We start from the raw sequence: 24,772 nt of genomic DNA, 5'->3' as shown, positions 1-24,772 counted from the left end.
GATAAGCTTTTCGCAATGTCATATTGAAAATCAAAGAACACCTAAAAGTAACCTTGTGCAGCAGTAATGCTGAATAGTGCGCAAGCATGGTAATGAGGAATGGTAATTGTATGTGCCTCAATTGAAAATGAAGCTGTTTATTTATATTTATCGTTTTTACCTCTTGGATTTTTGCACTCAACTAAACACTGTTCTGAATTCTTGAAAGGTTCTTTGGGACAGTTATTTAAGTTGAATCCCTTCAATAATACCTTAGATGAAACGTTGACAGATATTCATATAGAAACGCATATTTCTTTGTGTAAACATCGGGGGGGGGAGGGGGGGGGAAGTGGTCTGAATTATAATAATACAGTCTGAAGGTCGCAGACTCAGAATATTCTGAAGTTCTGTATTCCACAGTAATGGTTGCTTGATTGTATTGCAGATAAAATGTTACGGTTATTTTAATGCCGCATCACTTGAGTGTTGTACTTATAATGATGTTGCCAAAATAAATACTTTTCAGAACCAGTATTAAATCAGGTTAAATGTTTCATAGTCTCTTAACTTTGCATATGATTTTCCTAAGAAGATGTGATACTAAGTAATGGCTGGCTCAAAGAGTCCCCTAGCAGTAAGATTTCACGCTTTGTAGATGTAAGCATTATACTTGAGTCAGGACAAAATAGAAGGTTCTACTTTAAAGCATTTAACTCAGCCTGATGGTATGATGCTGTCATTCTTGATTATTTTAAGAAAATCCATACAAACACAAAACCCCACAAGAAGAATGGTAATATTAATAAATCTAGCAAAGAAAAAGTTTTCCAAAATAACTAAACTTTCTGAGAGAGTCAGTTATTGTAGTTCTGACAATTTACACGTTCTGCCTAGATTCTGTTGGTTTTGCTTAATTTTTATAACTCCAATGAAGTAACCATTAAACATTTATTTTGAAAGAATAAACAGCTGGGTAGCAGTATAATATACACAGTGCAAATCTGAAATGAATGGCCTTAGAACAAAGTGCATCCATCAAAGGAAAAGAATACTGTGTCTACAACAAGCTGTATTGAAAAAAGGCAAATGGCTGAAAAATAAATAGTGAACACCTGTGCTGAATAAATTAACCAGCTGGTTGGCAATTTTTCATTTGACCTATCTGAAGGGGTTGCTGTTACAAGGCATTAATAAGACACATTCATTTTAAGATATTCCTTTGTTAGTACCATTAATTGATGAATGGTGGAAGATAATATTCTAAATTTACACAACAATTTGTCTGCAGATGTATTATTTTTTTCAGAATTAGGAGAAGAATTGTCTGTACAGAAGTTCAATTTGAGTCATTTTTATAGACAGTTCTTACATTATTCAGGGATATTTGTTCCTATAGGAAGGATGTCATGAATTTAGATTATATACAGTTTTTGGCTTTCATTATAAAATGTGTAGAGCTGCAAATCATGCAGATTTACGTATTCATTAGTGGGAATTGAATAGAAATTTAAAATATGTAAATGTAATGTTTTTGTTACACTGCTCTTCAGAGTGATAGAGGAAAAAATAAAATGCGTTGTGAGCCCAAATTTTGTTTTGATTTAAAAAGTAATAATCAAGTATGTTTAAACTGAGACTGAACTGTACATTCAGCTTGGGAGAAGAGAGAAGAAAGATGTGCCTCTGACTTTTTGTGTTTTAAAAAGCTTTAGGATGGGTTAAATAACAGCTTCATTCTTAGTTATCGCATTCATGGCAACAGCTTTTGCAGTTTTCACAAATGCCATGTTCCGAATTCCTAAAAAAAACCCTCAAAATCCAGAAAGAACTCCAAAATGTAATTGAATTTCATTTGTGTTTTTAGTAGTTTACTTTTTTTTAAAAAGCATTTGAGAAAGTACTTATCTCTCTTTGATATTTTATAGGTATTTAATGCTTGCAATATGAAGCTGAAAGACATAATTAATGTACAGAAACAGACTTCTTTCATTAGTGATTTCCCTATAGCAGTTCCTGTATTTACCAGGGCAGTGTGTAACCCATTCATGAATAAGTGCTTCTTGGTGGCTGTGCACTAGTCCAAACTCTTACTTTCATGAGCCCATGTGAGCTGCATGAGATCATAAGTAAGGAGCAACTTTGAAAGGATAGAGGGGATTTTCCATCTTTTAACAGAGCTCCTGCTCCCTGCTTCCCCATTTAAGGCTACAGATGTGAGGGAGTGGTTTTATATGCATACTGAATAATTCTTTGCTGTTCAGTGAATTTCAACCATCCAGGTAGTTACTGAAATTTTGTACTGTGTGTTTGCAGGTCACCTTTAAAATCATAGTTCATTAGTTTTCAGCCAAGATTAAATTGTTTATTCAGTGCATTAATGGCTTGTGGTAAAGATAAAAAGATAGAGGGAAATTATTGCTGAGCTCTTTTCACTTACAATGATACTGATTTGATTCATCTCAGCTGGTTGTATAAACTAAAATTCCAAGTTCAAAAGTACTAGTTTCTAAGGTAGATGTCATTGAAGTTCAAGATAAAAAGAGTAGATGAGATTACAATTGGAGGTCTGCTTCATATGAGGAGTTTTAAAGAATTGAGTTGTGAAAAGGCAATGGACTATACAGAGTAAATTTTGTGTGGTAGTGTCTCTCATTTTGACTGGCTGCCTTTATCTGCTATACACAAATTTGTAACAGTGGCATAAAAATAACATATCAATAAAAATGAGTTTCCTCATTGCTACATGAGGAAACTTTATTCTGAATGGCTGTTATGTGAACAACTACTTAGAATGCGAGGGCAGAGTCAAAAAGTAATCTGAATGTTTTACTTAAACTTCAGGGCAAAATTGCCTGCTGCTTTTATGGACTTGGGATGGTAATAGATGCAAAGTAGTCCCAGTCATATAAAGCACTTCTGTTTTCTTCAGCAAGTTTGCTTGTGATACGTTTGAGCTTAATGACTTTAATGCATTTACACATTTAAATTTCAAAGGGTATTTTTAATCCATTGAAAAAAAAAACCCTAATCAAATTGCTTTACTGTTTCTTTTTTAAAATACTGTATTTCTTTTGTTTATGTAGCTGTGTTATGTATTGTATTTCACCATGAGAGTTTTGATTTTGATTATAAGCTCATTCCATCTTTTGAGCCCATGTGAAATAAGAACTCCAATTATTTTTCTATTTTTTTTCTCAGTAAAGTACTCCTCTTGAATTATAGCTTTACAGTCAAAGACCCAGTATTCTTTAGCGGGTGGTACACGTGATTTGGCCAGGATAAAGAAATTCTAATGCTTTTCATAGTAATGCTTGAGGTTTCCATTCTGGCACTGACTCAAAACTTTAAACAAGTTTTTAAGACTCTTTAAAAGACTTTTTCTTCCCCCTCTTCTTCCCCCTGTGTTTTTAATCAGTCAGGATTCAGCTGAAAATGTTGAAGAAGCTGGTGCATTGCTGAAGCTGCCTGCCTTTGGAGCCTCTGATGTTGACGGGGTTGCTCAGGAATCAGAAAAGGAGTGCACACCGGTGGAGAACACGTTAGCAGAGGTGGAGAGCCAGGAACCAGAAAAGGCGACAGGCACAGAGCCAGCAAGCACAGTAGAAGGGAATGATCCAGAAATAACCTCTGAGAATGAAAGTTCTCATAGTACGGCTTTAGAAGAGTCCACTCCCAAAACTGGATCTGCACCCTCAGAAAGTTCTGCCCAAGGACCAAAGGAAATCACATATGCCCAAATTGTTAGAGAAGGCAGAAGGTTTAATATTGATTTAGTTTCCAAGGTAGGAATTGAATGATGCTTTTCATATAAGTACATTTACTTTGCTTTAAAGGCTGGAATTAAAAAAAAAAAAATTAATATTGAGGAGAGCTCACACCAGTACCCTTGAGGCAAAAAAGACACTTGTGAGAAGTAAGCAAGAGTTAGTACCCTTAAAACAAACACGAGCTGTCTCACATGTGCTCTTAAGTGTTTGATTATAACCAGAGACCGTAAAAATAGCTTAGAAATACATCCATAAAAGTAAATTTCCTGAAATTTAGCACTTGAGTAATACCTGCAAAATTGCTCTTTTTAAACAGTACAGTTAAAAAACTTGTATTTTTAAACAAGGAAAATCCATCTTCCTACAGATCTTTAATGTTTTTAAAATGAAAAGTAGTTTTCCTGTTGGAGAGCTTCCTGGCTTTTAGATATCCCTGTGAAATTCTCATTGTCTCTATACTCAAACTAAAGCACAGGATTGTAATAAATTTTATTGGAAAGGGAAAAAAAAATAATAATTAGATATAATCTATAACATAGAAACTGACTAAAAATAGTTATTACTGTGTTGAGTTCCTACTACATTAGTCTTACTTAGAGGATAAGTTTTACTTAGAGGAAAAGCTGTTAGTCTGACATAGTTATCATACTGCTTAAACTTTAAAATCTGCCCTGTGTAAAGGATAAGTAAAAGGATATGACCCTGGAAATTCATGTTAAATGGAAATTTTTCTTAATTTCTGTGCTTTAAGTGTGTAATTTGCAGTACAGGGAAGTTTTTTCAGGGCTGAATGCTTAATTTTTTATATTCTGCCTGGAAAAGTCTTTCAAGCCTTTAGAAACTAGAAGAAAACCTTCCTTCAATAGTATATTCAATTCTTTGTGGAGACACTACAAAATGCATGATTTCAAATTTTGCCTCTGTGTTCCAAATACCTCTTTTATGCATGATGGGAATGACGTCATAAAAAAAATAGTCATTGTATAATGGTTAAGCAGATAATACTGTTTTGTATCCTTTTAATGCTTTTCCTGCACCATTGTGTTACATGGTGTTAACTGCAGTGAGTTCCAGGAATTCTATCTGAAGAGTAGTCTCCAGAGCAAGGCTAGTAGTTTCCATTACTGTCTCCCTGGCGCTGTGACACAAACTTTATTGTGGTGTCCATTCAGTATTCCAGTAAACCTTTATCTTGAAAACTTCTGTGTGATTAAGCAGATTCCGACATTCAGGGCCAAAAGCCTCGAGGCATTTTTAAACTAATCTCCAATGCTTTCCAGTTCAGACATATGTTGTCAGTTAATAGTTAACATTTCTGCCCCTTCAGGATTTCATAATATATTTGTAGCGTCTAGAAAGAGTAAAGGTAGACAGATGATAAATTAATATAGCAGAATATGACTAAATCTTAACTGAGGGGTTAAGGAATTTACATTTAGAAAATGTGACATTATCATTTCAGGTAATTTAAGAAATAACTAATGATGATTTACACAAACAGTGTCACCTAATTGGGAAGTGAAGGTTGTAAAGTACTGTGTGCAAGGATATATAGCGTACAACGCAAAGAAATTATTCAAGATGACAATGCAAAATATTGTCTAAAACTGTGACTCCCAGACTAATAGAACTAAAAGCAATAGGCTGACACTTTCTGCCTTTCACTCCTATGGACTGCTTTGTCTCTCCATTTCTGTGGTTGCGTCAGTTCATTTAGTATTATGTTACGCATATTACATTTTGATACTTTTAGTCAGATTTTACTTTACTACATGTACTTGCAAATAGTTGCAGAAAGCGCCTTACAAGTGAATGCTGTTGGTATCACTGTTTTCTTTTGGTGTATGCTCTTTACTCACCGCTTTTTTTTCTTCCCTGTGCAGTTGCTGTACTCCCGAGGTCTGTTAATTGATCTCCTGATCAAGTCGAACGTTAGCAGATATGCAGAGTTTAAAAATGCAACACGAATTCTTGCATTTCGAGAAGGAAAAGTAGAACAGGTACATAAAATAATGCACTGCATGCGTTTAATCTTATATAAAGTCAAGAAATCAGTGTCTTGAGAGTTTTGTAACAGTAAGCTAGTATGTGTCCTTAAGATTGTGAATTTAATTTCACTTCTGGAATGAAAAGGTGTTTATATGTGTTTATATATAAATTATTTTCTTTTTAATAGCTAAAATAAGAACGTGCAGTCCAGTAAATTGATGTAAATCTTTATATCGTGTCAAATATTCAGACTATGATCGACTTGGCAGTTAACTCTTAAAGATTCACAGGTTTTTAGGTTTTAAAATTTGTAGCATAGATTTGATTTTTCTCTCTGGTACTAAGAAATCATTGGTGTGATAATGGCAACAGGGGATTTTGGCACAGTTAGGTAATAGAAACTCTTGATTAACTTCTGCAGTCAGAGATGCAAGTGAAATTGAACCTAAATAAAAAGGGGAAGAGGCTGAAAAATATTTCTTACAATTTTAATTGTGTAAAATTGGTAACTTTATTATAATAGAAAATAATGGAAAGGAATATGTTAGAAAATATCTATAATAGAAATATTCATTAGGTAGCCAGACTGTAGAGTTGCTTGATGCTTTCCACATCCAGGGTATGGGAAGTATCTGAAATTATTAAAAACTCTTTTCCAGGTACCTTGTTCTAGAGCAGATGTCTTCAACAGCAGACAGCTCACTATGGTGGAAAAGAGAATGCTAATGAAATTTCTGACATTTTGTTTGGACTATGAACAGCACCCTGAAGAATACCAAGGTGGTGTTTCATTGAACAGTGTACACTCTCTCCTTATGAGTTCGTTCACTTGTGCGCAATTCCGATAGCTCTCCTGTGTTTTCACGCAGTTTATTTTTATGGATTCATTTTTAAAGTATGCTTTGGCCTTTTCATGACCTTTTCACTGCAGTGTTTAAATTCTTCTACTTAAGCATTTCTCTTCTACTTCCTACATCATTTATTATTTACATTTGTCTTTAACAGTGAAATTATGTATTACGGCAAGGTTGCAAAATGTTTTTTATCATTTTTAGGTGTTTTCTCCCCCATCACAGGGATTTTTTAAGATGGTGTGGTGTAGCTGAGTTTTCTGTTGTGTTTTTGGGGCGGGGGAAGTAATACATAAATCACAGAATGTTGCCGCCAAATCAGAAATTGAGAAAATGGGTTTTTAAACTTTGAAAGTAAATGTAATTTAATGCCTTTTAGTTGTAGAGGACAAGTTCAAAGTGCCTTTATCAACTCTTGGCTCATTTAGATGAGAAAAAATCTGAATATATTTGAGCCATAATGTGCAGGGAATAATGAGCATTAGGTCAAACAGGAAAATTGGCTAACAGAAGGAAGGTGCTTTGGGTTTATGCACCTTAGGGTACAAAGAATGAAGTGATGTTCTCAGTTCTTGGATGGACTAAAGGTAGACTAAGGCATAAAATAAAAAAGAAAAATCTGTCAAAAAGAAATAATGGGGAAAAAGGAATAGTTAAACTACTGACATGAGTTTCAGACTGAAGCATATCTGTGCTTTTGTAGCTTGACAGTAGCTCAACTAGTCAGTATTTTTGAAAGAATCTAGTGTTAAAAAGAAGCAGTTGTTAAGGTACTGGTGTGATTACTTGAACAAGTCCCTTAGATTAGGTACTAACATTAGAGAAAATCATTTAAAACATGCAAGAGAGAATTGGTCGATCTAGAGAATGATCTGCTAAGATTAGGAGAAAGCGAGTCTGTGATGAACTCGAGAAAATCATGAAGGGGGAAAAGCTCATTAGTGGTTTATAGATTACAGGTAATATCAGATTTGCTGCTGCTGGAAGAAATGGAGGTGCTCAGAGTGAGAATATAGGTGGTATTTAGAAAATTTATTAAGTAAAGAAAGGAGACGCCACATCAATTTTAAATGAATCCATTGATTCATGTGTCTAAATGACATTAAATTTATTTTACTTCCAGAGGCAGTTAAACAGATTTTGTTCCTACATTTTGAAATAGCCTGGAAGGTAATTGGGATATTTTGAGTCAGACTAGTCTAATGTAAAGACTTCATAAATTTCAAATTGCTCTTGGTGAGATCATTCTATTCGTGGGAAGGCAGACTTTTAATAGGGAGAGTTCATGATAGTGAAGAATTCTTTTTTTTTTAAAAAGCTTTTTTTTTCTGTAAAATTTGGAGTTATGTAACAAGTCTGAAGTGAGGAAAAACTTGGGAGGTGTTTTTTTAGAATGCTAGAACAAAAAAACCCTCTCATTTAAAGACTTGCTGCATGGCTGCAGAAAGGGTAATAAGATATATTTGTAATAAAACAGTGATTGGATCATATACGAATATATAGCTAATAATACCAGTCTCAGGATCCATGGAAGTGTTACCTGTCAGTTTATCCATGAGTGAAATAAGCTTATGAGCAGATTTCTGAGTAATGTGAAAGTATGCTGTTGCTTGAATGCAGTCTTTTCCTGGGAGGGGAGAGGATAATTTAGTTATTAGCATAATGAATGTTTTTCAGAGATATATCAGTGACATGCAACACTTGCATTAAGCATCTCCTGAAAGACTGGTGTTTCTTGGAATTTCAAAATGTGTCAGCAATAGTATTCTTTTTAAGGGACATACGGCTCCTTATCCCTGTCATCTCTGTGTGTCATCCAGACTTGTTTGTTGCAAGTCACTGATTTGAAATAAATACTGTGCCCTCTCATGTGTGGGTTAAGACACCATGTGAATGGCTTCTCTGCACATAGACACTCTAACCGTGTCAGTATGGATACTGTTCTTGAATGGGTGCCATTCAGGTTGAATATTTTGGGTAATTTACAGGGAAGAGCATCCCAAGGCACTTGAATGGATTTTTGTCCGCAGTTACTCACTTTTCTCACCCAGTTGAAAAGTGGGTTTAGATCAAGTCTAACACAATGAATGAATGAAGCCATATCTAGAGTTTGCTTTCTAGACTGTTGGACACCTGTACAATGGTTTTGCATTGGTTTGAAATATTTTAATGGAGTGATATTTCTGTCTTCTGAGAGAAGTCACTTTCTGGGAGTAGATGTTTTTTTAACTTCCTTTGACTTGGATTATCCATTTTCAGCAAGACGTTTGTTGAAAAACTCATTTGCTTTTGTTAATTTAAATACAAATGCACTTGTTTAGGTTGAGGCATATGAGAAAAAAATAAATGTTATATAGAACCCTTTACCTAAATTTACTCTTTCCTCAGACTACGAGAACAGTACATTTGCTCAGTTCTTAAGAACACGGAAGTTAACACCAAGTTTGCAGCACTTCATTCTTCACTCTATTGCAATGGTTTCAGAGACTGATTGCAGCACTCTTGAAGGTCTTCAGGCAACAAAAAAGTTTCTTCAGTGCCTTGGCCGCTATGGCAATACACCATTTTTGTTTCCACTGTATGGTCAAGGAGAGATCCCACAGTGCTTCTGTAGGTAAGCTTCACTTTTCTCATAGCTATCTTCCAAAAATGAAATCCTGATGCTAATAGATATCATTCCATAGGAATAATCCTGTTAACAATTTCCTGTTGGTTTTATTTGCTTTACATTTTCATTGGATGTGAAATTCCCCACCTCAAAAAAAAGGCAAAAATTAAAAAATAAGTTGGAAATGCTGCTACTGTGACATTTTGAAACGTTACAATACTTTACTTTCATAAGGTACACTACCTCTAAAGTCCTAGTGATGCATAATTTGTGTAACTTTTTTTAATACCTTTTGTACTTCAGAGTGTTGGCTTATGTTGGGGTGGACTTGGCAGTGCTGGGCTAATGGCTGGGCTTGATGATTTTAAAGCTCTTTTCCAACCGCAACCTAAAAAATCCTACGGTTCTATGATTGCATTCCAAGTGTAACTTTTCATTGCTGGCTGTTGTGGTGGCTGCCTACGGTAAGAAGTACTGCGAAATGAGGAAGAGATAATTTAACTCATGTGTAGCTATCCCTTCTTAAAACTGACAGAGGAGACTCGGTGCCATGTTTGTCCCAAAGGATCACTGTTCATTTTGGTAGACTGAGAAAATTTGTGGTTTAGTCTTCCTGAAGTTACAGGAGGATACGTATTTTCAGTTTGTGTCATTAACCAATGCTGAGAGTGCATCTGACATTTTAATAATGAACTGGATTTTTCAGAAAGAAGTGAAATTAGGCCATGTGTCCAGTTTATTTATTATTAAATAAAGTTATGCAATCATTTCACCTTTGTTATGTCGCAGACTTGCACAAACAGGGCAACTGATGTGAAATCATGTCGTATCCTCCTGGCATCATTTTGTAGACCACAAGCTCTCACCTATGACATATTGAACAGCATATAAGATATAATGAAGCCTTATTACACTGAACCATATACAGACTGCAGTTTTACACTCCAGCATCTTAAACAGCAGCCATATTTCTCTACTACTTCAGCCCTAGAAAGTAATTAAACCAAAAACCCTGTATTGACTCCAGGATAAAACAACATTCACTTCAACCCTTTACTTGAACTGTGGGCAATGGTAATGTAGTCTTCAGTGTGGTTCCCGAGGTATGCTAGGGACTGGAGTTCTAGAAGAGGAGTTGTTGATGGATGCTTTTGGGGACCATTAAGGATACATGTGCAGAGGGTGGGCGGTTTTAATTTTCAGTTGTTTCCAACAGTTCAACTGGTTTTTAAAAGGCTGAGGGGTTTTTTAATCTTTTCTTTTGCTGGCAAGCAGCCTTTCCATCTGCTCTATGTGGGTTTTTAATGTAGTAACCTGTAGGTCTAAAATAAACATTAGCTCTATTTAAAAGAAGCAGTATTGCATGGTGAGGCCACTTTGTTGTCTGAGTGATATATTTGTATATCGTTCATTTAAATATCAGTGCCAAGTCTTACCTGCTTTGTTCTTTGTTGGTGGACAACTTCTGCTTTTCACATCTGTACTACTATTCAGGAATTCTGGTTTACAGCACGCTGTTGGACATTATCTTCCTGTCTTGTCTGCGTGATGGATTCTGTTTTTCTTCTCTGTAACAGTGCTTAAATTACTGCTAGAACAGTGGCCTCAGCAGCTTGAGCCTATTTGTCAGTGTATAGGATGGATGCAATTATATGCTGATAGAAACATTCTGGAATAATTGTCAGAGTTTGTGGAAGGTATCTACAGAGTAACTGGTCGGCACCAGCAGCCAGCTGTGTTGTGCAAGGTCTTATTCGGACTTAGCAACAAATGAAGGCCTACATGATGTTTATATGTAGGTTATCTAATGCTTTGCTTTGATCATTAGACAGCAAGGCATTGTTCTGTGCTGCATTAACTAGAAATGCTGTGTGGTAACATCTTTTGTCATCTCTACCTTAAACTCTATGGAGATTTTAAAAAACCTAAACCTATGTAATTAGGTGCTCAGACGGAAAATTTATGGACAGTAATTGTTTTAGGTAAGTACTTTGGACATAGTCATGCAATAGAACTTGTGTTTGTAGGTTTTTATGATGTCTTTCTGTGTCCATAGGTCTTCATGTGGGACCAGATATCTGTACATGGCAGATTAATAAATCAAAATACTATTAGAGCCACAAGTTTTGCAGTTAAACCTCTTTTGACTTAAATATCTGGGTAAAAATTAGATTTAATAATTAAAATAATAAATAGGGGTTTAGTTACATTTTTTTTCCACTGTAGGTTCTTCTCAATTTAATTTTTCTTGCATTCTTGCAAGCCTTTTAACTTTATGTGTAATAGCCAGCATGTGCAGTTTTCTGATCTGTAGTAGCAGTATATTTCAAGTTGGCAAACGTGGTGTTTAGATATTGTAAATATTATTGTAAATAATTATTGTAAATTATTGTAATTATTGTAAATAATCTTATCAGAAAATCATTCTGGCAGTGTTCAAGGCCAGGTTGGACAGAGCCTTGGGCAACATGGCATAGTGTGAGGTGTCCCTGCCCATAGCAGGGGGTTGGAACTAGATGATCTTAAGGCCCTTTCCAAACCATTCTGTGATTCTGCGACCACAGGAATTCTTCATATGGCATGAGCTATGTATTTATGTCCATTGATTGCAGCATTTCAGGGTTGTGTTTTGCTAAATTGTAAGTCTTCCAATAAGGACTGTGTCTTAATAGTTGAAGCAAATTACTCTGTAAAGCCAAAAGGTAATTATACTTTTAAACGGTTTGTATTAAAAACATGTGAATACAAAATATAGTCTAAATATCTTTGTGATTGCCTTCTGAATTGTTCACCTAAAACCACTTTTTTTTGAGATTAATCACAATTTTTATATGTGGTCTGCCTTAGGTATTCTGTCTTGCTAAAACTGAGCAGTATCCGAACAGATATTCAGATGTTCAGACTGTATAGTAAAGTGGTAATGCCACAACCTATACATCATACCCTACAGTTTTTATCACCAGGTTATCAGAGTAAGGTGTCACCTGTTCTGTGATTTCTAACCACCGTTCCATATTCTGTTTTAATGTAAACCTCTTAAGCGTTTCTTGCAGCCAGTTACACTGTGTGTTCTCATCAAGGCTACTGTTATAAATGGCATACATGCATATTTATGTGAATGAGTCAAAGACATTTGTAAGTCATATCCTTGCATTCTAAATGAATTCTGCATAAACAGTACAACATTTTATAACTACTGACGACACTTGAGTGAGTAAAAGCTGTGTTAGTTCTTTATTGGCTTAAACAGGTATGGTTTAGGAGAGAAAATTAAACTTTTATATCACTGTAATGTACCTCCCAATATGCCGAGGTACAGATGCGAGATTTCTGTCTCCATAAATTGGATTCGTGGTACAAGGAAGGTCATTGGAAGCCTCACACTATTCTGAGCTGACAAGCAGCTAAACTTTGCTGGCTTGTATAACAGCTTCTTTTGGTTCAAACTTCTTGGTATGAAACTGTTACGTCTTTTCCTGTCTAATGAAGTATCAGAAGTATGCTTAGTAAAAATAATTACAGTAATAGCTTATTCTTGAGGAACATCAAAGCAAGCCTTTACACTTGGTATGGTAAATATGAGATACCTGAACTTCAATATGGAAAGCACTGAGGGAAATCAGTGTATGTTTTGCGCTCTGCTGTTAACATCTTTGTTGCAAATCTGTAATACAGCTTTCATTTTCTTGAAAAAATGTCACTAAAGAAAAACTATGGTTGGCATCATTGAAAATGGTGAAGTCTCAGTGGTACAACATTTACAATAGTGTGATTTTGTTTGGTTTTTTTTCTGGTTTTAGAAAACATTAGGGAATATCCTAAATATTTTTTTTTATGTAGGAGTTAAATGTTAAAACTGACAGCTTCCAGGTTTTCCCTCTAATGTAACCTGAATCTCCTTCTGATTTTTCCGATGCAAAAGCTTTAAGATTTTTTTTTTAATGCTTTTGAGGAGTCTCTGGGAGTGCTATTTTCCAAATATTGTTTCATAAAGTTCACTTTCACAGTTCACCTCAGTAAAATACACCCCTTATTTTCAGTTTTCCATTGAGAAGTGTTTCTGGAAGCTTTCAGTCATGATTCTCTTCACCTGTGACCGGTGGGGTTTTAATGGGTGTGAGTTGAAGTCACTTGTAGATTGTGGTCTTGCTTCTGTGATTTTTCTCTGTGGTTGCTTTATGGACACTGAATTTTTTTGGAGGGTGAGACTATGCATCGTTTCTCTTCAGTTTGGTTTCAGATTCTTTTTTCTGGGCTCTTGCAAGTATGAGCATCCAAAGGGAAGCAAGACTTTTTGAGAAGTAGTAATGCAGTTTTTCCCATTTGATGTTCTGGAGGGATTTGGAGAGTCTGTGCTGTCTGCCATCTCATGAAGGCTCTAAGAGATGACAGACTCATTGTGTCTTTTTCCTTTTTGCTGAGAGTCATCCAAGAATTTACATATGTGGTCATGGTAATAGGTGCTGAGGTAGTAGAATCTCTTCAGCTGCTTTGCTGTAGGAATTGGTGATACACTATCTTTTATGGATAGTCGGTTAATGACTTGCATTTCCTATAAATAGGCTTTGAAACTGTATGTAGTGTATGCATTTGGTGGACAGCGTAACCTTTTTTAAGTAGTTGTTACAGATTCTAGCTGAAATTAGTCATTTTTGTGTCAGTGCCAGTGGCAGTAGTAATTTTGTGGTGGAGGAAAGCTCTGATTAAGACAGTTCTTCTCTTTCAATCCCTATATTTACAAGATTGAGAGTCCAGGCTGAGATATGATGGATCATAAGATTTGTTTTGGAAAGTTCCTGTATATATTTCAAGAATGAGTAATCAATTTTTACCCTTATATTTGAGCTATTACCTCCTACAAATGTCAAAGCTTCTGAGGTAGTCTCAGGTACTTAAAAATTTCCGATTATGTTCCTGTGCAATCTCTAGGAAGGTTTTAGTGTTCTGAAATGAAGGCTGGACTTCAGGAAACCTGACTGTAATAAGCACTTAGAATTTTATTTCATTTGAATCTGTAGGTAAGTATCATGTCTCTATAATAAGTAGAGTGGTATGTATAACTTCTTTGTATGTAAATTGTATGAATTGGCATATTAATTAGAAATTCAATTGTGATTCCTTGTGACGATCAGATAGGACAGATCTGAGTCTTAGCATGTATGCAATTCTGGGGAAGTGTAAAAGAATTACAGGTGATTTAAAAAAAATAGGCTGTATCTGAGATGTGAGTTGAGTCCTACATTTCAAAATACGTATTTTTATGTTTGTATACCTTTATCTTTGGAGCCAGAAATTTAATTTGATATTACTGACAATTGTCAGCTTTACCTGGTTTTCACTAAAATACTGAATAGTTTGTGTAGCTGCAGTGCTGCTTTCCTTTTAATTGTTTTCACTGGCACTTCAGGGAAATAATAAAACTTTTGATGTAGTTTAGCTTTTTTAAGACAAACTTGATATATTTCTCTTCACTGTTGGCAGATGAATGCAGAATGGGTAAGCTAGTTAGCATGATTTTTTTGTAGGATCAGTTGTTTGTTTTTTCCTCTAAGGAGAAACTCTTTCTTGGGATAAACATCAGGGAAGTGAGATAATCCATCATTCTGAGACCTGTTCACTAGTGATGGATGGATAGATTGGTAAAGTAACTCAATAATCTTCATTTTTTTCAGGTTATTCACAGATCAGTGAGCCTTGTCGTTAATAAAGCTATGGAATGCTTTTGTGTCCTTGCCCACATTATTTCTCAGAATTTGACAGGCAAAGACTTTTAATTTGGAAATAACCTTTGTTGTGAAATTCATTGTAAGTGTCTGAAACTTTGAAAATACCTCTTGATTTTATCTTCTCAGTGAGGTGTTTGTCAGTAATTTGTTTAGAAAAAGTATTTACAAGTATGAGGAGCTTTTCCACTCATTATTTCACTGACTAGAAATACGGCGCTTTTCAGAAGTGCATACTTTGTGAAGGCCTTCAACCAGTAGAATATATCACATGATACATTCACATGAATCATACAAATGTTGTCAAAGTGTATTGATTTCAGATCCCTGACTAGGCATGGAAGTTTTCAGATAAGAAATTGTGTTATAGTGGTTAGAATATGTGCTGTGGTATGGGAAAAATGTATGTAACATTATGTATCAAAAAGGCTGAGAATAACTTACATTGTCCTACTCCCATTCCTTATCAGTCTTGTTTCATTTTACAAACATACTTGGAACTTAAGAGCACAAAATACAAATGCTTGAGATGATATTTCTGTAATTATTTGATTTAGTAATTTAGAAGGAAGTGTGTGTATCTAATACGTTATTTGGTATTATCTCAAGTCTTCTAATAAGTAAATCACTGCTTACATGGGGATGTGCAGATTCTGGCTTATGTGTTCTTCCTGAGAATAATGACTAGGACATAAAAATATGCTACAGCATTATCAGAAGATCTGTGGAAATGACATGAATGTTTATTCCTGAAGCACGTCTGGGGTATAAATGCAAATGTAATGTAACGGAGTCCTTTTTCGTTAAACTAGAATGCAGAGAAAGGTAGGTCCCAAAACATTACAGAATTAGTAAAACGGTCCTTGAATTTCATTGAGGGTTAAGATAACTTGAATTTTTCTTGAGGCAGAAAATACATAAATGGATTTTACAGATGATCTAATGCTTGGTGACTGGTTTCTAGTCACTCTTTTTTGTGTCTCTGCCCTGTGGTACTGATCATCCAAGCTCCTCTTTGAGGGCAAAACTGTGAGGTAATTGCAGCTAACTGACCTTGTACAAGGAACAGCTTCAGCTGTTTGAGCTTAGCATCCCAGAGAATGATTCTTAATGTAGATTTACTAAGAATACTCTTAATGGCAATATCCTTGAAAAATGTTTATGTAATTTCTTCCATTGTATATTGCAGTATTAAGCAGCTTCTCTTTCAAATTCCAGTAAACTTTTCTTCCATTGAAAAGCCAGTATTGAGCAAATTTCTTTCCAATGTTGGTAAAATTTTCTTACACAGCTATACGAGCACAGCTACAATATGGTTAAAATGTGATGTTTATCCTCTAGCTCACATCAGATCTTTGCCCAAAACACAGTCAAGGGTACACTGCTTGAAGTGCAAGTTAATTTTCTAGTAACTTCACGTTGAGGTCTGGCTTCAGATAACTTGTGAAGCAAGATGTAAGTGTAGTGAGTAAGTCTGTCGAACATACTGTTTAGGGCTAACAAAGTCCTTTTTGAGGAAACAGCATTTTTTACCTTGTGGTTGTGACCATTCACAGTCTTCACAAAACTTAGTGGCTCTGGAACTATTTCTCTTAGACCTAGTCTCAAATTTCATTTTTTTTGGTGAGAAGACAGTAGCCTTATATTTCATCGTATCAGTCATCATCATTGAACAGTGTTTGCATTTACTTTGCAGTTTCTGGAAGCACAATGAATCTATTCCAAAGCAGAATTTATTAATAACCCTGTTTGCTTCAACAAGTGACAATACTTTTCCATTAGTAGTTTTTTGGGACTCTTGCTGGATGCATTCATACCAAGATAAATTTCCAAAATTCTTTGTGACTTAGGATTTTAGCAAACAGTTTTATTTTCACTCCTCTGGAGATTTTCTTGTCAATAACTACTAGGTTGATTTGATAAACTTAAAGCAAACTTATCATTCTTTATAAATGTTTTATTTAAGAAGGCAAAATCCTCGACTCTTTATTTTTTTAACTAACAAGCAAAACACCACAGAACACTTCTGCTGGAAAGAGCAGTTGTGTTCAAGAGAGGAAATCTAAAATTTAACACAAGCCTGATGATTTTTTTTAAACGTATTTCATCAAGAGACCTGTTACCATGCAGTAATCGTGCCATCAAGATTACCATGCAGTAATCAAGCCATTGTGGTTAGACTTGGGTTTTTCTTTCATCAGCCTTGGAAGATCTCTTTTCTGCACAATAGATTTTCTCCCTTCTAAGTGTTCAAAGTTGTAGGATGTCACATTTAATTTATTTTTTCATAAAACAAGAAATTAGATTAATCTTTTAAAATCCTTGTATGCTAAATGCATTTCCCCTTGTAGAGTTTCTTTAGTTTCCTGTTGTAGAGAGGGTTGTTCTCAAGGGTCTCTCATCCCTGTGTACCTCTCAGGAACTTAGCATCTTTTTTTCTTATTCATCAGAAAGTAGGAGCCAACAAGAAACTGAAGTTGGGTGGGTTGTTATGCTCTCTTGCAAATTGCAGGTCTGATCTGTCAAATATTTTTTCTACAAATTGTCCTTCTGCAAAAAGTAAAGGTATAGCAGAAAAAAGAACATCACAGCTGCTGATTCAGCAGCTGAACAGCCTGTGTTACACTTGCAGACAAGCAGCGGCCAAACTGGCCATGTTCGTGTAGCCTGTGTGAGGGTGATGTTGAACCAAAACTCTTCTGTTCAGTCAGTGCTGTGCTTCAGAAGTGCATTTGTGCTCCAGAAATGACGTTAAGCTAAGTAGCTGCTATTCTAAAGCAGATTTTTGTAAAATACTGTGCATGTATGTGTTAGCACTTGGTCCTGTAGTTGTTCTATTTATGCAACATTTCTTAAATGGGGATTTTTGTTCTGTGGTTATTTTGAATGTGGAAGATGGGAAATGAGTTCTGTAGTTGAACACTTGTAGAAGATGACAGCTGATGAGCACATAATTACAGACAATTTGTGTGGCGTTAATGAGTTTCAAGGCGGTTGGTTGGTTGGTTTAGGAATTTATTAATGGCTGCAACCAAACTACTTTTTCAGCACTCGTAGAAGAGCTGTTCAGAGACTCTACAAGAGTTGTTAGTAATATGGCTCTTGTGTTAGTACTAAGCTTGCTAATACCGCAATTGCTTAAATTACTAACAGTTTGTCAAGTGAAAATGGAACTTAAACACGGTCTTACTTTTGTCAGCAAAACTTTCTCAGGTTTTAGAAACAGCTTAATAAATCTACCCTTGCATGTAGTGAGACTGGAAGTCTAGGAACATAAAAATACATGATTAACAAAGCTTTTTATCGCAATGTCTTCTAACATTTGAGTTTCAGCAAACAGAATTGGAATCTTGAACCTATAGAAAGCAGCATTGACTTGCCAAAGCCCTAAGCTTTCCGGTCACGTAATAGGAACCCAAACATTAAAACTTTTGAAATAGTTGCACTTCAGTGCAGATTTGGCCATTCTGATACCATGAACAATAAATTGGCATGACTCTAAAATAGACTTAAATTATCCCTGTCTTGTAATTATGGAAAAAAGTGCACAGAGTGTCTGCATCATGGGGCAAGTGTTAAGTTGGTATATTACTCAGATTCTTGAGTTTTGTGTTCTAAACAAAATCAGGTACACCAGGTTTTATCTATTTTACTGTCAAATACTATATGCTCTACTAGAATTCTTCACAGTATGTGAATGTGTATTTCTATATATAGCTGCCTAAATCACATACAAAAAAAGGGAGCGATTTCTTAGTTTTAAAATGAAATTTGTTTTTTTAAATCACTAGAAAAAATACAAAATACTGAATTGGCTATAAAATGACATTTGATTGGCCTACTTCTTTTTCCCCCAATCCCTGTATCAGCTGTGGCATTTCCTCCTGGAGCTGTCACCATTCCTGCCTGCTGTGTCTTTCTCTATTGGAAGAGTTTGCTGTAAGTGAAATTAGCGGATACGTTAGTTCTCCCCCCACAGTGTTTTGATTGGGAGCTTTGCCATTACAGCAACACTTTCTAAAGCATTTCCCAGTCACAGTGCTTGTGTTTTACCATGTTAAACAGAAGATCTGGTGAAAGAAATTACCTCGCTATATGACTGCAGGCATACAAATTGTAGTTCCTGCCAAATACTCTTTGGAAATTAACTAATTTCCATTTGATAACTATGTGGGAACTTTCTGACAGTTTTAAAACTGTCATTTTGCTAATTGGATTTAGAAATGGGGATGATTCTCTATAAACTTCTAGGACTTCTTAAATTTCACAGGAATGCTAAACACAGTCTTCAGGAAAAAGTCAGTGTATTTCACTCTTCTTTGAGCATAGTTCTTTGAGCGTATAGTTCTCCAAATGCCAGGACGGTTCTGGTTCATGTCAATTATTATCTCTTCAGTGTTGTTCTTTGGTTGTGTTTGCTTTGTAGGGGGATTTTTCATTTTCATCTGAGTGGGTGCATATACTGAGGTTTGGCTTTTTTATGGGATGTCTGTGCTGGGAAAAACTATACTTTTAACTGCAGCCATTTTATTTATTTGATGTGTCTGTATTCTACTTGATAATGTTTTTAGAACATAGAGCAATATTGTAGGAAATGCTGAAGTTCTATGGAACTTTCAGGAAACACGGAATTTAACATAAGAACCGGGTCACAGCTTGCTCTGTGTGTAAAAATAAATTGAAAGAGGACAATCCATTAATTCAGCACTTGGCATGTTTCTCTTTGATCTTTCTCCAAAGCTTGCTGTGCTGTACATGCAGAATTCATCTTTAAGGAGAGAAGCAAGTAGATTTTGTTATAGAAGACTGTACAGTTGAGGAGAAAAATATTTAATTTCTTAATTACTCCATACCTTTTAGAAATTAGAAGACAAACTATATGATAGAAATAAAAAACTAGGGGTTTGGTGTGAAGCTGTGATATGACTTTACAGTTCTTTTATGTAGCTTCGGAATGAGCAAAGGGTAAGTCTGGAGTTTAAGGGTGTTTATGGTATCTGTGTTGAAAATCAAGATGCCAGAAGGAGAGACATTCTATTTTTGTTCAATTAATATTGGAGAGCGTTACATCAAAGCAGTAAACTCCTCTTGTATCAACAGATGCAGCAACCCCGAAGCCTATTTTCTCTCTTGTTACATTAGTGTTTAATTAAAGAAAACAACTAGTTGGAGGCAGTTACTTTCTGTGAAATGTAATGAAGATTTATTTTGTAGGTGACCTTCACTATATTAGCTGAATCAGTAATCAGTAAAATTAATAGAATAATCAAATTATATACAAACTCATAAATCACTGTGAATATGCTGTCAAAAATTCAGCTTTTCATATGTCCTATTGTTTCACAGCTGTATTAAAAATTACAACTGCTGATTCTTGTCTTGATGGGAACTGAAATGGCATTTAAAGACTGCATTATGGAGGGCTACCAGGCCAAAAATTTTCACAACTGTTAATTTAGCTGTAATACGATTTGATGTCACCAGGGCAAAGTTGAAGTGGAGTACAGTGTTGTTGCTATCTTTCAGCAAAACTTGAATTATTAGTGTAGGCAGTCGCCAGTTAATTAGAGTAATATCAGTTTAAATGTCTGTCATTTAGGGTTAATGGTATCAGAGAGTTGCCTTGTACTTGAAGTACAGTCAAATCATCTTGAATAGCCTATTGTATGAAAGTAATGTTAGCACAATGATTTTACTTTACCATAAATTATTGGGATGCCATTGAGTTTAATATTTCAGTTTCTATATTTAAATAATTTTTGGCAAGTTCTTCCTAATCATGTCATTTTTCATGCTAGGCTATTTTAATAGGTATTTTTGCCTCTTTGTAATTGTTAAACACAACACAATCAAAATTCCTTTCCATTTTCATTTGAAAAGAGAAGTTTTCCACTGGCCTACTCTGAAAACAGGTCATGCCCTCCTCCACTGGATAGCAGGCTGCTCTTGAAAATAAGTAATTCACATTTTTGTGCAGCCGAGCAGCAAAGTTCTTTCAAAGCACACTAGAAAAATAAAGTGCATATATTAAAAGCCCCTAACTGGTTGAAGTTAAAGGAAAAATATAATTTATAGTTTCTAATAGAAGAATCTCAGTTCTAGTTAATAGTGCTATTCTTATATACAGCATGTGAAATAAATTCATCTGAGTTGATTTGAAAGATCCTAATACATGCTTTGTCAGGCAAGAAGCCATTGATTGCAGCATTAGAGATAATAAGCCCACAGCTCAAAGCTCTGTAATAATTCTTCAGTGGATGTTTAACCTTTGTGTTGTCATCAACAGTCTTCAGAAAACCAAGGCTTGGATTCAACGTGGTGCAAATTCTCCCTGCTTTTGCATGGGTAAAGGAGGTATTTCTAGGGAACTAGATAATCTGATTCAGCCAGTTGTAAGATACTGATGAGCTCTCCTTGGGGTGCTGCCTTTTCGAGTACAGTTCCAGAGATGTGAGTTGGTAACACACTTCAGCTTTTTGCCATGCTGCATAATTCATGAAGTTTAAAAGGTATTACGATGCTAACTGTCTTTGAAATATATAGTAGGACTTTCGAATGCCAATATGGATTCCATTTTAGGAAGCCAGGTTCACAAATGAAAGTTCTCTTTTCAAGTTCATCATCTATGAAACAGATACCTAAAGATCTTCAAAATAAAATAAAATAAAAAAAAAAAAAACAAAAAAAAACACCTGTCAATAAACCAGGAAAATCCTGCTATCATCTCAGGCATCTGGGAGAGCTATGTTCCACCAAACCAGCCTGCCTTTCTTATATTGATGGTTTGCTTTGGCTAGCCTGACACCTAGCTAATACTAGGCAGGTATTAGAAATGTAGCCATACTAATCTGTTTAATTACAGTGTAAACTATAACAAAAGATAAACAGAATTACACATTTTAAATACAATGTCTAAGCAGTCCCTGGTAATGAAACAGCAGATAGGATCTGTAATTTTTAGGCCCTCCCAGTTTCAGCTCTGTTGTTCCATCTGTGAGCTTCACATCATGTAGCTTGGTCACACCCCAGCTTGGCTGAGTTAACAGGAACTCAGAAAACTCAGTTTCCATCTCTGACATGGTGAGATGGAGCAGTGTCACTGCACTGACTGTGCTACAGACTGCTTTGTGATTTAGTCACTGGAGGCTGTTTACTTTTGAATAATAGGGATCCCAGGAAGAACACAGGTGTGTTTAATTTGTAGGACAAAGGAGGAATTGTCAAATGGCACTTGGTAGCATTTGACAGTTGTCTCTGATAGAGCTGTCCTCTCTGAGAAAAGGTATGCAGTTTGTGTCGGTATGCCAGTTATTTGTTTGTTCTTTCTTTTCAATGTACAGGAGAAGAGGTCAGGGGTAGCTGACTGATCCAAATAAAAAATTACATTAAAGATTCACGAGAGAGATCGGACATTGCAAACAGTCCAAACCTGAAATTACTTTGTAGAGTTCAGGCACATCTGCCCCACCTTTTTTCTTTACCTTTTTCCACTACGTAATTTCCATGCTGACTGGAGTAAAGAAATCATTTAACATAATTTGAGAAATATATTGTAAAATGTTCTACTGGTTTACCTTTTGTCACTCCAAGTTCTAGAGAACTTCATCCTCCATCTTGTATTATTCTTACAATAGGAATGCTCCTGAAACAAATCACTGTAAAAAAAAAAAGCTGACTGGAGTTTATCTTAATTGACACGTAATCATGAAGCTTTGTGCTTGACAATCTCTAACTTATATCCTGTTTCTGGAGGATCCTGACTTTCTCTGCATTATAGTGGTGTCACAGGAAGTTTAAAGAGGTTTTCTTTAAATACATAATAAAAAGAATATTGGTTCTTTGTATTGGCTTGACAGGATTTTGAAGAATGTGGGGTTATATTAAAACCTTTCAGGAGCTAGAATTAAAAAAATGTTAAAACTAGTGATATCACAGTCATCTCAGTGTTAATGTGGGTCCAGTAAAAACTTCAGGCACCACATGGCAAAAACTAAACTGTCATTTTGTGAATTAATTTACCTTGTGTCACATCAAATCGTAGAAAAGTAATCCCCAGAGACTAAACCTGGCTTTTAGCAGATACAGGAAGTCAAGATGCAGGGATTAACCTGGGATCATGTTTACCACCAGACCAACCGAACTTCTACTGTGCAGCCTCACTGCAGAGCAGTTTCAGGCTTTGTGCATAGGAAGGAAAAATCTGGTGACAAGTTTTAGCCAGAGATAAGTACAAAGAGGTGATGAAACAGCCTGGCTAGTGTTGAAATTTTGCAGTGGGCTGCCTTCACATGTCCCCCATGTTTAAATGTCATTATCTAGTTTATTTAAATTCTAAGTCTCCTTAGTGTTTACAAACAGGTGAGTTGCAATACTGGCTTCATGTTTGGGAGCATTAATTTTCTTTGGTTTAGGTGTTGGGTTTTGGTTGTAAGTGGAAAACTGTGAAACAGCTTGGCGTCCTTTAGCTTTTGAAAACCGACCTGTCAACCTGGGTCCTGTTTTAATTTAGGATTTATTTTTTTTTATTGTCAGTCTAGACACAATATCTTGAGCAACAATATCATGATATGTTTGTAAGAGGTCATCTTTAGGTTGGAAGAAGTCTTCATTCTGTTGTGGCACTTCTCAGTGCCCTCAAAATCTGAGCTGTTGCTAGTTAATGAAGTTCTGATGGTACATTTTGTAAGAGTAGAAAAGTGCTTCTAGTAAGAGGTTGGGAAGGTTATCACGTGTTCTTACTTATTTTACAGCATGTGCAGTACAGCTTGGGCAGAATATCAGTAGATATTCTATGCATTGTCAGTAAATTGTCAGTGCTTTCCAATTCAAATGACTGAAATGGTAACAGAATGAGTGTTCAAGCTAATGTAATTATTCATAAGAATAAGATAGATGCTAATAAAAGAGAAGTTAACAACATATCCTTTAAAAAAACTATAGGACATTCTTTATTTTGATTGGTTTTGATTGTCTGAGTCAGAGATTAAGACGTCATTGAAAATGTACTACAACATGCACAGTATTTTGCCATGCATGTGACACACACTCACACTGATTACAATTGGTCATTATTAGGAGTAACGTTTGTTTTTATCCCCCCCCAATATGTTTCTAGGTTGTGTGCTGTATTTGGTGGTATCTATTGTCTTCGCCATTCTGTGCAGTGCCTTGTAGTGGACAAAGAATCTGGACGGTAAGGGTAATATAAGTAACCTTCTGTTTATATACAAAAATACAGATGAAAAATGTGTTAAGTCAATTTAAAAAAAATGATTCTTCAAAGATCCTCCTTGGTATTAATAACACATCAACCTTGATTAAAAGTAATTTGTGTATCGGTCCTCCAGAACAAGGAAAGTGGGTCTAGAATATAGAAACTAAATTAATTTCCCTGTGATATTACTACAGCTCCTGATCACCCAAGCTTGGAAGACAAATCATTTCAGCTGCCGGGGGGCTGGTGATGAGTGATGTTAGTTTTCCTTGTGGCCTTACCTACTCTAATTGATTTTCATCAGATGACAACAAAGCCCTCTGTTATTGCATTTTTAAAAATGGAGCTCACCTAAGGACTCATCAGATTAATCTTTGCTGATAATGCATGTCACTCCAAGAGAAAAGACTTTAATGAGTTTTTAGGTAGATTGTTGTCATAAACTATGCTGCCCTCTTATCCTAGGATAAATTCTTTTACAACAATATCAGGCCTGTAGGCAGGTTTAAAGTTGAGCTAAGAAAAATCAACCCATAGTTTTTTCCATGGCGGCATTTTTCACATCTCTGTAAATTGTCACAGTTTCTGTTGTATACATTCAGTCAGTTATTAGTCTAACTGGAGACTTCAGATGTCTT

General features: G+C 35.5%; 1 protein-coding gene across 1 annotated transcript in view; it reads left to right on the top strand.

The window, feature by feature from the left end:
- CHM (CHM Rab escort protein) overlaps positions 1–24,772 on the top strand; it is a 65,992-nt gene that overhangs the window by 21,135 nt on the left and 20,085 nt on the right. The window contains exons 5-9 of the mRNA XM_057425107.1: positions 3,398–3,764; positions 5,633–5,749; positions 6,398–6,518; positions 8,978–9,203; positions 24,036–24,113. Of these exons, the coding sequence (XP_057281090.1) occupies positions 3,398–3,764; positions 5,633–5,749; positions 6,398–6,518; positions 8,978–9,203; positions 24,036–24,113 (909 nt within the window). The remainder of the gene's footprint in view (positions 1–3,397; positions 3,765–5,632; positions 5,750–6,397; positions 6,519–8,977; positions 9,204–24,035; positions 24,114–24,772) is intronic.

Source organism: Pezoporus wallicus, unplaced genomic scaffold (assembly GCF_028554395.1).
Source record: "Pezoporus wallicus isolate ANWC-B61680 ecotype Strahan unplaced genomic scaffold, APGP_CSIRO_Pwel_v1 scaffold_6445, whole genome shotgun sequence".
NCBI classification, from domain to species: domain Eukaryota; kingdom Metazoa; phylum Chordata; class Aves; order Psittaciformes; family Psittacidae; genus Pezoporus; species Pezoporus wallicus.
This window is presented reverse-complemented; position numbering and strand designations above follow the sequence as displayed.